The sequence below is a fragment of the Scyliorhinus canicula genome, chromosome 8 (assembly GCF_902713615.1).
Source record: "Scyliorhinus canicula chromosome 8, sScyCan1.1, whole genome shotgun sequence".
In the NCBI taxonomy this organism is placed as follows: Eukaryota; Metazoa; Chordata; class Chondrichthyes; order Carcharhiniformes; family Scyliorhinidae; genus Scyliorhinus; species Scyliorhinus canicula.
This window is the reverse complement of record NC_052153.1, coordinates 179,258,830-179,274,126: the sequence shown is the minus strand read 5'-3', so window position 1 is coordinate 179,274,126 and position 15,297 is coordinate 179,258,830. Positions and strand designations below refer to the sequence as shown.

General features: G+C 44.8%; 1 protein-coding gene across 2 annotated transcripts in view; it reads right to left on the bottom strand.

The window, feature by feature from the left end:
- glra3 (glycine receptor, alpha 3) overlaps nucleotides 1-12,833 on the bottom strand; it is a 291,131-nt gene extending 278,298 nt beyond the window's left edge. For both annotated transcript variants that reach the window (XM_038805770.1, XM_038805771.1), the window contains exon 1: nucleotides 12,435-12,833. In XM_038805770.1, coding sequence (XP_038661698.1) covers nucleotides 12,435-12,505 — 71 coding nt within the window. In that variant the 5' untranslated portion in view covers nucleotides 12,506-12,833. The remainder of the gene's footprint in view (nucleotides 1-12,434) is intronic.
- Between the last annotated feature and the right edge of the window lie 2,464 nt (nucleotides 12,834-15,297).

Genomic DNA, 15,297 nt, shown 5'->3' with positions numbered 1-15,297 from the left:
GCTATTTTGCCAGTTCAACAGGCTGTTGCAGCTACCCTAACCCAGCTGGGTTTCCAGAAAGTGCAATAATTAAGCTTTGCATTTTGCACTCAATTTCCTGGGCAGCAGTCGGCAGATTTTAAATGTTTTATTTCAAAGTAAAAGTATATAATTTACGACGAAACTGATGAGTGTAGTCAAGGTAAACTACTAAGTCGTTCAGCATTGTGGTTTTAAAAAAAACAGTTTCAGTGATTTTCAATGGAGTGTGCTCTCCAACACACCACCTTGGATGATGAGATCACCCATTGCCTGGCAAGCTCCGTGTTAAGCCAGCTCACCCACAGGCTTTGGAGAGAGACAAAACAAAGATCAAAGTCTGCCAGGCCACTGGTTCTCATATGTCTTCTCTATGGTTGCGAGTTATGGACAACCCACCGACGTCACATAAGGCAACTAGATACGTTCCACCTTCTTTGCTTCAGATCTGTCTGCAACATCAGGTCTGAGGGTAAATTCCCGAACACCAAAGTTCGATTCTCGGCCCGATCGCCGATTACGGCGTCGGGCAACGGAGAATCCCGCCCATAGTCTTTCTTCATCTTAAGTGGACTTTCATTCATGGAGGAGGTAGAAGCATAGTGGTATTGTCACTGGACTGGTAATCCAGAGATCTAATATCTCTGGGGACCTGGGTTTGAGTCCCACTGTGGCAGAGAGCAAAATTTAAATTCAATAACATTTTAGAATTAAAATCCAATGATGACCATGGTTGTTGTAAAATCACATCTGATTCACTAATATACTGTAGGGAAGTAAATCTGCTATCCTGGTCTGGCCTGTATGTGGCTGACTCTTAACTATTTCTGAAAAGCCATTCAGTTCAAGGGCAATAGGGGTGGGCAACAAATGCCGGTCCAGCTAGTGATCGATGCCCACATCCCTAAATGAATTTTTGAGAAGTCCCAGCTGTTTCTTTGGTCCTCGGTTTCCATTCTGCACTTGTCAGTTTGAAGTTGTAGAGAATGCAGAGGAGCCAAGAGGAACCAGGTCACGGCGGGGACATCTTGCAGAGCTGGGACAGTCTTTAGCTCTCAGTACCAATGGTTGGGACAGTGTCAAGGGTAAGCAAAACAGCTTGGCACTGTGGAGCAAGGTGTCACCAATGGGATAAAGAGGAGAACTAATCATAAGGATAGAGGAGAGGAAGGTGTGGGATATTCTGTGATTGGAAGGAATGGAAGTTGGCCAGTTTGCAGCTCCTAATACCACATATAGAACAGTACAGCACAGAACAGGCCCTTCGGCCCTCGATGTTGTGCCGAGCAATGATCACCCTACTCAAACCCACGCATCCACCCTATACCCGTAACCCAACAACCCCCCAGATTTTTCCAAATTCCAAAACGAGGGACAAATTCTAGGACAGGGGATGCTGTAGAGATTGGAAAGGTGTAATCTGAATCACAATAGGACCAATATCCACAAGTGCAGACACTGATACAGGTAAGTATGCAGAGTTTGAAGTCTTTGTCATAGAGAGTCATGATTAATAGTGTAGTTTTGCATTTCTTCGTCACGTTCAGAGTGAGCATTTCTGCCTCAAAAGCACAGCCTTGCAAAATTAACCCTGTTTATTAAACATGAGCCAACATCTCAGGAAACAAAAATTCTTGCATTTATTTCATGCCTTTCATGACCTCAAGAAATCCCAAAGTGCTTTTAGGCAGTGAAGTACTTTGAAGTTGTTAGAATGCAGGAAATATCATTAAGAAGTGTCTAAGATCATTGGTGCTCATGGTGAAACCTTCATCTATGTCTTTGTTACCTTGACTATTGTAGCACATGCATGGTCAAAAACCCCTGTTTTACTCTCTAGAACTTGCTGTCATCCTAAACTCTCCGATGGCTCATGACTTCCTTGGAGTGGCAATCAGTGGCAGATTGCCACTCTGCAGTGACTTACCTGTGCTTGAATTACAAAGCCTCTGTCTTGCCCGCCCTTCAATACATAGTCCGGGCGAGACTGAAGAAGTGAAGCAGATCAGTGGCTCCAGCAGTGAAGTGTAAAAGGAGCAGAGCGAAGGAGGACACATCCTCTATTATGGCGATAGTTGCCATAAAGCAGGTCAGTTTATAGGAACCACTGAAAGGGAAAGGGTAAGTTTTACAGGTAAATGAATAGGATCTGACGACGAGGGAAGTGGTTGTCAGATCGGGGGCAGGGGCGAGGGCGGGGGTGGGGGATATTGGTTCAGAGAGGGTTGTGTCAGGTTGGGTATGGACATTGGTGGGTGAGGTCGGCGGGCGGGTGGGGGGGGTGGTCTCAGGACAGTGGGGGTGATTGGGCTGATATGGGGTAGAGTTCGGTTGGCCGGGGTTGTGGGGGGTTTACAATGCAGGGCTGATTTTCAGTGTTTAAAATAATGACTCTGAAGTTAGAAGTGCTTTTCTTCCTTCTCACTCTTTCAGGTAACTATGAGTGCAAAACTGGCAGAACCATCTGAAGTTAGCAATTTAAATCGCTTCATCCAAAAGGTTTCTAGCCCAACACAATCACCCACTGAAAGTTAGCCCTCCTGGGCAATTGTCGAGGAAACTCCGACGTGAGAATTTCCAAAGGGGCATTCCTATACACCACAAATGGGGCAGCAGGGTAGCATGGTGGTTAGCATAAATGCTTCACAGCTCCAGGGTCCCAGGTTCGATTCCCAGCTGGGTCACTGTCTGTGTGGAGTCTGCACATCCTCCCCCTGTGTGCGTGGGTTTCCTCCGGGTGCTCCGGTTTCCTCCCACAGTCCAAAGATGTGCGGGTTAGGTGGATTGGCCATGCTAAATTGCCCGTAGTGTCCTAATAAAAGTAAGGTTAAGGTGGGGGGTTGTTGGGTTACGGGTATAGGGTGGATATGTGGGTTTGAGTAGGGTGATCATGGCTCGGCACAACATTGAGGGCCGAAGGGCCTGTTCTGTGCTGTACTGTTCTATGTTCTATGTTCTAAATCCTCCACCGGGGAGCCAGGAAGTCATATCCGATGTGATTTTCAGTTAGCCTTGTCAGCTTGATTCTAGAATTCTCTCCCTAAACATCTCTACCTCCATTCAGATGTTCCTTATGATTTGCCTCTTTGGCCAAACTTTTCATTATCTCCCCTATCATCTCTCAAATGGTTTGGCATTAAATATTCTGGCTCCAATGAAGCACTTTGTGATGTTTCACCATGTTAAAAGTGCTATGTGTTATAAGTTATTGTTATACCCACAGATGTCGATCCGCTTTATTAATTTTGGTAAATATTACCTCCCATTGAATCTAATGTTGAGCTTCTTTAACAACTGACCCCATGAAATGAAATGAAAATCGCTTATTGTCATGAGTTACTGTTCAATGAAGTTACTGTGAAAAGCCCCTAGTCGCCACATTCCGGCGCCTGTTCGGGGAGGCTGGTACGGGAATTGAACCGTGCTGCTGGCCTGCCCTGGTCTGCTTTAAAAGCCAGCGATTTAGCCCAGTGTGCTAAACCAGCCCCAGATTTAACCAGATTAAACCAGCCCCATGGTTTAAGTTATACATCAATATATTTCTAAACCACTTCATCTACACAAGTTGTATATGATCGTGAAATTGGCTTAAATTTAATTAGCACAATCCGATATTGTGAAAATGCGAATACCAAATTTGCCCAATATGTAATGCAGACACGGCTGAATGTTTCTGGTTGAATTGCATAGAAATCCCTTGCATAAAGAATGCCCAGCAGTATAATGTACTGGTGCTCTTCGTGGAAGGAGATGTACGAAATCCAGCTTTAGTAGCGTCCAACACTTCAGAGTTGCTTGGCTGCGAGCTGTCAGGTTGCAGCAGGTCATCAGGCAAAGCACCAAATAGGGAAGGTGAACCATCAACGGGGACTTGAGCTTGGATCACATCTCATTATCTCCTACCGGTGAAGAACAGAAGTCACTTGCAGAGTTCATGAAGATATCTGCAGGTGCTCACTTCACCCCTCAGTCAGAACTCAAAACTGAGAAAGGCTGGGAAGCGACCGACATATAAAATAGAGAAAACTAGAATATAAAAAAATAAAGGAACGATGTTGGAAAAATGACTTGTGTTAATTATTTTGAAGAATACGAACAGAGGGCCTTTTCTCAGAAAAAGAGGTCGCCCATTTAAGACAGAGATGAGGGAGAATTTCTTCTCTCACAGGGTAGTGAACCTATGGAATTATTTGCCACAGAGGGCTGTAGAAGCTGGGTTGTTAAGTATGTTCAAGGCTTATAGACAGATGTTTAATCAGTAATGGAATCAAGAGTTGTGGGAATGGAAACATAGAAAATAGGAGCAGGAGGAGGTCATTTGGCTCTTTGAGCCTGCTCCGCCATTCAATACGATCATGGTTGATCATATAATTCAATGGCATGATCCTGCTTTCGTCCATATCTTCTGATCTTCTGATCCAAGAAGGCATACAGCATGCCTGCCTTCATCGGACGGGGTATCGAGTACAAGAGTCGGCAGGTCATGTTACAGTTGTATAGGACTTTGGTTCGGCCACATTTGGAATACTGCGTGCCGTTCTGGTCGCCACATCACCAGAAGGATGTGGATGCTTTGGAGAGGGTGCAGAGGAGGTTCACCAGGATGTTGCCTGGTATGGAGGGGGCTAGCTATGAAGAAAGGTTGAGTAGATCAGGATTGTTTTCATTGGAAAGACGGAGGTTGAGGGGGGACCTGATTGCGGTCTACAAAATTATGAGAGATATGGACAGGGTGGATAGCAACAAGCTTTTTCCAAGAGTGGGGGTGTCAGTTACAAGTGGTTACGATTTCAAAGTGAGAGGGGGAAAGTTTAAGGGAGATGTGCGTGGAAAGTTTTTTACGCAGAGGGTGGTGGGTGCCTGGAACGTTTTACCAGCAGAGGTGGTAGAGGCGGGCACGATAGCATCATTTAAGAGGCATCTAGACGGGTATATGAACGGGCGGGGACAGAGGGAAGTAGACCTTGGAAAATAGGAGAAAGGTTTAGATAAAGGATCTGGATCGGCGCAGGCTGGGAGGGCCGAAGGGCCTGTTCCTGTGCTGTAATTTTCTTTGTTCTTTGTTCTTCACCCCAAGTGATATAATAATTTGTATTAATATCACAAGTAAGTGTCCATTAACAGTGCAATGACTGTTACTGTGAAATTCCCCTCTTCGCCACACTCCGGTGCCTGTTCGGGTACACTGAGGGGGAATTCAGAATGTCCAATCCACCTAACAAGCACATCTTTCAGGACTTGTGGGAGGAAAGTGGAGCCGGAGGAAACCCACGCAGTCGCAGGGAGAATGCACAGACTCTGCACAGACAGTGACCCAAGCCGGGAATCGAACCCGGGTCCATCTAACTGCTTCTTGAAAACATACTGTAGTGCCCACTCTTTGGGTGAAGTAATTTCTCCTCATCTGATCCCCCCTCCCCTCGCCCCCGCGTGCACGCACAGGCACACGCACACACTAAACACCCTCTCACTAAACACCGTGTTCCCCAACATTCTGATAGGTTATCGGTGTCCTTGTTTGTGAAGACAGAACCAAAGTATGCATTTAGTTGCTCAGTCATTTCTTTGTTACCCATTGTAAATTCCTCTGTTTCTGACTGTCAAGGATCTACATTTGTCTTCACCAATATTTTTCTCTTTACATGCCTATAGAAAGATTTACAGTCAGGTTTTATGTTCCCAGCAACCTTATCCTCATAGTCTATTTTTCCCTTCTTAATTAATCTCTTGGTCCTCCTTTGCTGAATTCTAAACTACTCCCAATCCTCTGGTCTGCGTTTTTCTTAGCCAATTTGTATGCCTCTTCCTTGGATCTAATACTATCTCTAATTTCCCTTGTAAGCAATGGTTTGGCCATCATTCTTATTTAACTTTAGCGCCAGACAGGAATAAACAATTGTTGCAGTTCACCCATGTGCTCATTGAATGTTCACCATTGTCTATCCACCATCATCTCTTTAAGCAACTTTTCCCAATCCATCATAGCCAACTGATGCCTCATATCATTGCAGTTTCCTTTGGTAAGATTCAGGATTCTAGTCTCAGAATCAACTACATGACTCTCCATCTTGATTAAAATTTCTATCATATTATGGTCATTCATCCCCAAGGGGTCTCAGACAATGAGATTGCCAATGATTCCTTTCTTGTTACGCAACACCCAGCCTAGGATGGCCTGTTCTCTCATTGGTTCCTCAATGTATTCATCCAGAAAACCATCCCGTATACACTTCAGAGATCGCGGGATCGTGGAGTTGAGTATTATCAATTCAGGTCTATCATATCAGGTAGAAACATGCAAACGAAGAAAGAAACACAACAAAATAGGAGCATAAGGAGGCCAGTGGCCATTCAGTCCTGCTCCGCCATCCGTTATGATCACAGCTGATCATCCAACTCAATAGGCTAATCCCGCTTTTCCCCATATCCTTTGATACACTTCGCCCTAAGTGCTATATCTAACTGCTTCTTCAAACCATACAATATTTTGGACTCAACTGCTTCCTGTGGTAATGATTTCCACAGGTTCACCACTCTCTGGGTGAAGAAATTTCTCCTCATCTTTGTCCTAAATGGTCTATCCCATATCCCTAGACTGTGACCCCTGGTACTAGACAGATCCATCATCAGGAACATCCTTCCTACATCTGCTTGTCCAGTCCTATTAGAATTTTGTAGGTTTCTATGATCCCACTCATTCTTCTGAATGCCAGTGAATACAATCCTAACCAATTCAATCTCTCCTCATATGTCAGTCCTGCCATCCCAGGAATCAGTCTGAGAAACCTTCTCTGCACTCCCTCTATTGCTCCCTCAAAACCTTTGCTGTACTCTCTCTATTGCAACAAATCTCCAAACAGCCCATCCTTAGATAAAGAGATCAAAACTGCACAAGATATTCCAGATGTAGCCTCACCAAGGCCCCATATAATTCCAGCAAGACATGCGTGCTCCTGTAGTTGAATCCTCTCGCAATGAAGGCCAGCATATCATTTGCCTTCTTTACCGCCTGCTGAATCTGCAAGCTTACTTTCAGTGACTGGTGTACAATGACGCCCAGGTCTCGTTGCATGTTCCCCTCTCCTAATCTATGGCCATTCAGATAATAGTCTGCCTTCTTGTTTTTCTACTAAAGTGGATAACCCCATATTAATCAAAATTATACTGTATCTGCCATTCATTTGTCCACTCAATCAACTTGCCCAAATCACACTGAAGGATCTCTGCCTCCTCCTCACAGCTCACCCTCCCACCCAACTTGGTGTCATATGCAAGTTTGGAGATATGACAGTGTGTTACCTCATCCAAATCATTAATATATATTATGAATATCTAGGGTCCTAGCACCAATCCCTGCATTACCCCACTAGTCACTGCCTGCCAATTTGAAAAAGACCCGTTAATTCCTACTCTTTGTTTCCTGTCTGCCAACCAGTTTTCTATCCATCTCAATGCACTACCCCCAATCCCATGCATTTCAATTTTACATGCTAATCTTTAATGCGGGATTTTGTCAAACACCACCGGAAAGTCCAAATACACCACATCCACTGGCTCCCCTTCATCAATTCTTCTAGTTACATCCTCAATGAATTCCAGTCGATTTGTCAAGCATGATTTCCCCTTCATAAATCCATGCTGACTCTGCCCGATCCTGCCAGTGGTTTCTAAGTGCTGTACCACATAATCATTGATAATGGTTTCTATAATTTTCCCCACTACTGACTTCAGGCTTGCTGATCTATCATTCCCTGCTTTCTCTCGAACTCCCTTTTTAAATAGTGGAGCTACATCAGCCATGATCTCTTTGAATGGTGGGGCAAAACCTTTGGGTTGAATGGCATATTTCTGTTCCTGCATCTTAGTGTCTAATAAGATGCACGAGAATGTTTCCAGAGATGTGGGGCGAAATTCTCCCCCCCCCCACGACGGGTGGGAGAATAGCGGGAGGGCCTTCCCGACTTTTTTGACGCCCTCCCGCTATTCCCCCCCCCCCCCCCCCGCCGAAATCCCGACAAGAATCGCTGCCGCCGTTTTTTTACGGCCGGCAGCGATTCTCAGCTGTTAGAAGGGCCGAAGTCCCAGCCCTTTACGACCTTTTTACGAACGGCAAACACACCTGGTCCTGCCGTTCGTAAAAACGTCGTGACAAACTCGCAAAAAATAACCATGGCACCGATTGGCACGGCAGTACCACGGCCGTGCCAAGGGTGCCATGGGCCCGGGGTCGGTGGGCACCGATCGCGGGCAGCGGGCCCGATGCCCGCGCACTATTTGTCCTTCCGCCGCCCCGTAGTATCAATACGCGGGGCGGCTGAGGGGCAACCCGGCCCGCGCATGCGCGGGTTTCGCGCAAAAACGCGATGACGTCACCCGCGCATGCGCGGGTGGAGTCTTCCCACCTGCGCATGCGCGGCTGACGTCATATGACGCGTCAGCCGGCGCTAACTCTGGCAAGCGGGTTTAACGATTTTCGTTAAGCCCGACTTGTCGGAGCCTCCGACGTCGGGCTGCTAGCCCCGACGGGGGACCAGAATCGGTCTCCCGTCGGGAAGGGGCGCGCTGCCGTAAAACCCGCCCGGGTTTTACGGCAGTTTTACGATTTCTCCCGTTTTGGGAGAATTTCGCCCGTGGAATTTTGGATGAAATGGAAAAGTTGGGATTGTTTTCCTTGAAGAGAATTTTTAGTGGATATTGGATAAATGTGTTCAAATCCTGGGATGCCTAGACAGAGTAGATATTGAAAAACTGTCCCCACTGATGGAAGGATTGTGAAGAAGATGGCAGATTTATGGAACTTGGCAAAACAAGCAATGGAGACATTTTTTTTTCCATAGCGAATGGTCAACTTGAGAATGACAATGCACTGTGGCGATCTGGGATATTTGAACCTGCAACAAATCTCCAAACAGGCAGTAAAATCTGAATTTAATTGAGAAAGTGATGGAGGTGGCTTCAGACGAGGTATTCAAGAGGGAATTTGTTCATTATCTGTAAAGGAAGAATGTGCAGGTTATGGGGAGAAGGTGGGGAATGGGATCAGGTGAATTGCCGCAAACATAAAGGGCTGAATAGCATACCTCCGTGCTGTAACAATTCTGTGATTCCTCTTTTAAAGTAATTTTACCAGTTGATTCAATCAACCATTGGGAGGTCATGTAATGGAATGATAGAATCAGACTGAATGAGGATATTCAGCTCATTGTACCTGCACTTGAGCTAACTCTTTGAAAGCTGGATCAAAATAGTACCAATCCCTGCTCTTTCCCCATACCCCTGCATATTTTAAATTTTCAAATGTCTATCCAATTCCACTTTATAAAGTTACAATTGAATTTGTTTCCAGTAGTTTTCCAGTTTGTGCGTTCCAGATTATAGCAAATAAATATGTATCAGATCAACCTTTCCAAACTAAGTAAAAATAAAAGCACATGTAATTTTCATGTGTGGCATACATGGCTTGTTACATCTTCCATTCTATCATATTTACAATGCGTGATGAATACGCCACAGTGTAGATCCTGAACTACTCCATTACTGTTTCCACATTTACTGCTTAAAGCCCAATATTTGACTGTTAAGATTGTTCGGTTCTAATGGATTCTTAGTTTCAGACTCTAGCACATAATATTGATGTCAATCAGTTTAGCTCCCCAAGTTAGTCTCCAATATTTTTTGTAGAACATATGCACTAATCGTTGGTTTCCAATCCACATTAGCAGTGGTGAATGTCATACCTCTTGCATCTGATTAAGCACCATTCACATGTGCCTTGTGTCATGCCAAAAACATTGCAAATTAATACTTGCAGAGCTTTGGGAAAAGAACAGGGGAGTGGGATTAATTGAAGAGCTCTTTCTAAGAGCCAACATTGACATGAAAGGCCAAATGGCCTCGTTCTGTGCTGTAAGAATCCATGATTGTGAAAACTTTATAAAATCCAGTTACCTGATTAAAAAAATGAAAAAAAGAAATACATTGTTCAAAACATTTAATGTGAGGAATGTAAATAAAATCCCTTAACTGTCGATATTGAAATAAACGTTTGTGACATTAATAATTATTTGTGAAACACTGAGGCTATTTTACACATGATCCATGCAATTGACTGGCAACTTTGATACTCATGGGCAGCGCAGACCAACAATTCACAGGATCAGACAGCCATGTAATATTTTCTTCACAACATTTTAGTCAACTTGTTCTCGATGAATTTCCAGGGGAATTCAAATCAATTACAATAGAGACCTACTTTATGGAAGGACAAGGAGAAGACACCATTGTCAGCTATAAAAACTGATTTTGATTTCAGAATATTTTCACACTCAACAATTGCTCAATTAGGAACTGACTGCTTGCTGCCACAATAAATACTAAAGCAATGGAAATGTTTAACATGCAAATGAACATAGAACTGAGCTACATCAGCAACCCAAGGAATAGAAACTATAAATACTCTCGTCAAATATGAAACAAAACTTAAATAATGAGGATGTTTCTGAAGGAGCATTTTTGGTTAGACATTCTTTACCACTGTCTAATGTATTTGGCTATTAGAAACAGATCATCCATATTACATTTTTTTCTGCTTTTCATGAGAATGATAGTGAATATATTTGAATGGAACCAACTTTAGACAACATTCCCAACTTACCCGTTAAGGCTTTGTGGCCATTGCGCTCTTTCTGACTTTAGAACATAGAACAGGCCCTTCGGCCCTCAATGTTGTGCCGAACAATGATCACCCTACTCATCCACCCTATACCCGTAACCCAACAATCCCCCCCTTAACCTTACTTTTATTAGGACACTACGGGCAATTTAGCATGGCCAATCCACCTAACCCTTTGTGCATTGATACATGCACCCTGAATAGTTTTCTGAATTTTCAGTTTGCAAACCACATTCCACCTACTTAGTACATTGGCCATTGGTATATAGGAGCACAGCTAGGCCATTTGGCCCATTGAGCTCGCGCCTCTCCACCATTTAGTCACATTATGGTTCATCATCTACCTCAACACAAATTTCCTGCACTGTCCCCATAATCCCTCAATGCCATTAGTCTCCAGAAATATAACCATCTCAATCTTGATCATACTCAACGATTGAGCCCCCACCACCCCCTGAGACAGAGAATCCCAAAGACTCACCACACTCTGAGTGAAAAAAATTCCTCCTCATCTCAATCCTAAATGGGCTACCCCTTATTCTGAGACACTGCGCGCTTATTCTGGATTCAGCAGCCAGGGGAAACATCCCATCTACACTGCCATGCCCTGTCAGTATTTTGCATTTTGCAAGTATTAAAAAACTCCATCCCATAGAATCTCTCCAGAGCCAGGGGAGGGAAACTCCATTTCTGGTGACTTCCTCTCACAAAACCTAAAAACATTTTAATTCGCTTACGAGATAATTATCATTTGAGAAGTGGGGGAGGGAGGGGGGGCTCAAACATCAGTCAAAACTGCAATTCTCATAAATCTCCATTTTGTACTTAATCATGGACCAGTCAACAGTGTTTGACATTGTCTGTGAAACTGACACGAAAGGTAGTAAATGAGATCGCTGCCAGCCAGTGAAATTAACTCCCTGGCCACTAGTTGGTGCACAGTATCTCCAACTGAATGAAGCCGAGAGGGGTCACCAATATACACCTCGCAACGGCTGCCTATATAAAAGGGCACAACCCATTTAAGCGTTAATAGGCAATAGTCCTGGGCGTTTTTTTTAAATTAATTTTTTAATTTAATTGAGATTCTGTTCACAGTTGGTCGGCTGTGCTACTTTGAATTAATGCATCAGATTCTTACTTTGGATTCTGTTGCCACTTTGATCCTCGATGCGCGTTGAATCGATAATGGGGGTGGTCCACAAGACCTTTGCCAGATGCGGGCACAGTAACATCAGAGGCGCTCTCTCGTTCTCTGCTCCTGTTGCACCGGGCATTTTCTCAGCCTGTGAGATTCCCAATCGCAGTGGTCGCAAATCGCCCCTTTGCGTTTAGTTTAATGCTGCTGTTTATATATTTTTAAAAATTCAAATCTTTATTAAAGAAGCGGTTTTGGAGGTGACGAAGTTACAAAGATAAGATGGGGGGGGGGGGGGGGGGGGGGGGGAAAGAGGCAAGTTTAGCAACACAAGGCGGTGTCACCTGGCATGTTACTTGACAATACGAAGCTCATTTCTCATTGAATGTTTGCCAGCGCTGTCAAGTCCACCACACAAGTTGATGGTCCCCCAACAACATTTTTTTTATTTTATAAACGAGGCCTTTGCATCCAGACTTGTTTATAACGGTCTCCTGAACCTCACAGTCGCCACATCGAACAGGAAACGTCAGAGCAACATGTCTGAGTCTGGGGGAGCCTCCGGAAAAAAAAGTAACTTGCACTTGAAAAGTAAGAGGTCCTTACCTTAGGAACACCGCGACTCCCCAGAAATAAACCCACAAAACAGCGACCGGGCGACATTTGCCTTCGATCATATTGGCTTTATCACAAGGTCCTGTCGAGATTTGCAGTTTAAAGGAGTTATTCTCGCTGGCTCCAATCCCTTACCCTCCAGGACCATGGACAGCGCTCATTTCTCAACTGCATGGGCTTTTTTTCCTTATGTGTCTGATGCAGGCAAAGAAAATCTTATTAACTGTTCTGCGAATCTCTTAGTATTTGTGTGCCTCTCTCTCGCTTCCCCGGCGGTTAAAGGTCCCAGGATCACGTCTTCGAAGTCAAGGGCATCGCCGATGTTGAGTGAGTGGAGGGGTCGCTCCTGCTGACTGCTCGTTTCAACAGCAACATTTTCTATCTAGTGATCTGCCAGGGGGGGGGGGGGGGGGGGGAGCGGAGGGAGGTTGGAGGGGGTGGGGGCGAGGCGAGGGGTGGGGGGGAGAAGAGGAGGGGAGGGGGGCAGGACACGCCGTGTAACTAAACTCCACGCTGCGAGGTGGGAGGGACAAAGGCTTTGATAGACAGAGCAGCTTACCAGCCAGCTCAGGGGGGGGGGGGGGGGGGGGGGGGGGTGAGCTGGCGGGGCTCCACTGGGGGAATTCACATGAGTGACGGATTGACAGGGCAGACGATCGCGGGGACCAAGTGGTGCAAATATTTAGAAGGCAGGATTTGCTTCTTAGTGTCAGATCACAATGCATTCATTGAATGCTCCAGCTGTGTGTGTGTGTGTGTACGGGCTTAAGTATTAAAATACCGACCAAAATTTGGGAGCAAGCAAATGTTGACATATGAAATGAAAAAAAAATGAAAGTGAAGCCACAATTTCTCCTTCCCATGCATTAACTGTTACTAAACTAATGACAAATATGGTAATCGTTTCTTTAGCTTATATATGTATATAGTTCAACAGCAGAATGATGACGAGGACTGGCTGCTGAATATGAAGCGGTTTGAAGGAGATATTTGCAATTGAGTTCCCCTGGTATTGAGGAGGGGGAATGCACTGAAAGATTGCTGGCATTTTAATGCAATACAATTTGTTGCTCTCCTCTCCTGACAGCACGGGTGCAAATGTGCAACAGATAGTCTTCGACTGATTAAGAAAGTTAACTTCACGGATTAATTTCGTTTGCGGCATTTAACCAAAAAAAATCAATTAAATTGCACTTTTCAAGAACCTGCCAAATCCCCCAACACAGTGCATTGTTACTCCTCTTGCTAATTGCACAGAAGTATTATTTATCCCTTAATTGTTCCAGTCACGCCACTTGAGGATTTAAGACACAATTGATGGCTTCGAATTATCAGTTAGTTTTATATATATATATATATATATATAAAATCATTTGATTTATGGGAATGTTGAGCTGCAAGGTGTTGCTCGCTAACTCGGATTTTAACTGCGATGCCATGGATCAACTGCTATCAATCCCCGGAAATCGCAGTTGCTGCTTTACCCTCTCCAGGAACAGATCGGAAGGTAGCAGACCCACCATTATGGCTCTCAACACTTGCGCTGTCAAGTGGCTGAGGTGACTGTTGATCCCTGCACGTCTGGGCCCAAGTTCCTCGGTTAGTGTGGGGCGGATATAATGAAGCCATCCATCACTGTCAGTTTCCTGTTTAACCTTGAACTTCTACGAGCCTGATCGCATCTTTATGCCATGCATGGAGCGCTGTCCTGCTAATTTACTGTTCTTGCTTTTGCAAACACAATGTCAGCACTATAGAAAAGCGCACCCCCCCCCCCCCCCCCCCCCCCCGCCAGAAGACCCTGGCATTGGTTTACAGGTACATTAACAGAATAAAACACTTCTTTCCAACCGAATGAAGACCTGTTGCACATGACTCACACAGGTTCAGATTCAACATAAACTACCACACAGCCCTTATTCTGTTATTATATATTTGTTGATTTCAGGTCTCTGAAATGTGCCTTTGCTCTCTTTATTAAATCTTCCAAGCATTTGGGTGGGATTCTCTAATTCCGAGCCGCGTATTTCTCGGGGGCGCGCCATTCCCGTACCAGCCTCCCCGGACAGGTGCAGGAATGTGGTGACTAGGGGCTTTTCACAGTAACTTCATTGAAGCCTACTCGTGACAATAAGCGATTTTCATTTCATTTCATTCGCTGGCGGTGGGATTCTATCGTCCCGCCGCTTGTCAATGGAATTTCCCATTGAAACCCCCCCCCCCCAATCACACCGCCCCAAGAAAGGGTGACTGGGGTGCGCTGCCAGTTGGAAAAGGTAATCCCAATGGCCAGATGATTCCTGCATGAGTTTTGACATTGACGGTCCAGCACTGGAGTGACATTGTCCGGTGGTACAGAACCAGGTCCATATTATTGAAAGTGTATCTTAAGGTGTGTGGAAACAGTCCAATTTATCAGTTAATTGCTCTTTCCACTAAAGCATGGTTCCAGGGATGAGAAAACTTCAGTTATGAAGATAGATTGGAGAGTTTGTGCTCCTTGGAGAGAAGAAGATTTTGATAGATATGTTCAAAATCATGAGGGGGCTGGATAGACTAGCTCGGGAGAAACTTTTCCCACTAATAAAAGGAACAACAGCAAGAGGGCACAGAGTGATTTGCATAAAAAGCAAATGCGATTTGAAAAAAAAGTTTTCACGCAACTCGTGGCTCGGGTCTGGAATGCACTGCTTGGAAGTATGGTGGAGGCAAGTTCAATCGAGGCATTCAAGAGGATGATTAACAGGACCAATGTGCATAGGTACAGGGAAAGGGCAGGGAATTGGCACTAAGTTGTGATGCTCATTTGGAGAGCTAGTGCAGCCAGAATGGGGAAAATTAGTCTCTTTCTGCA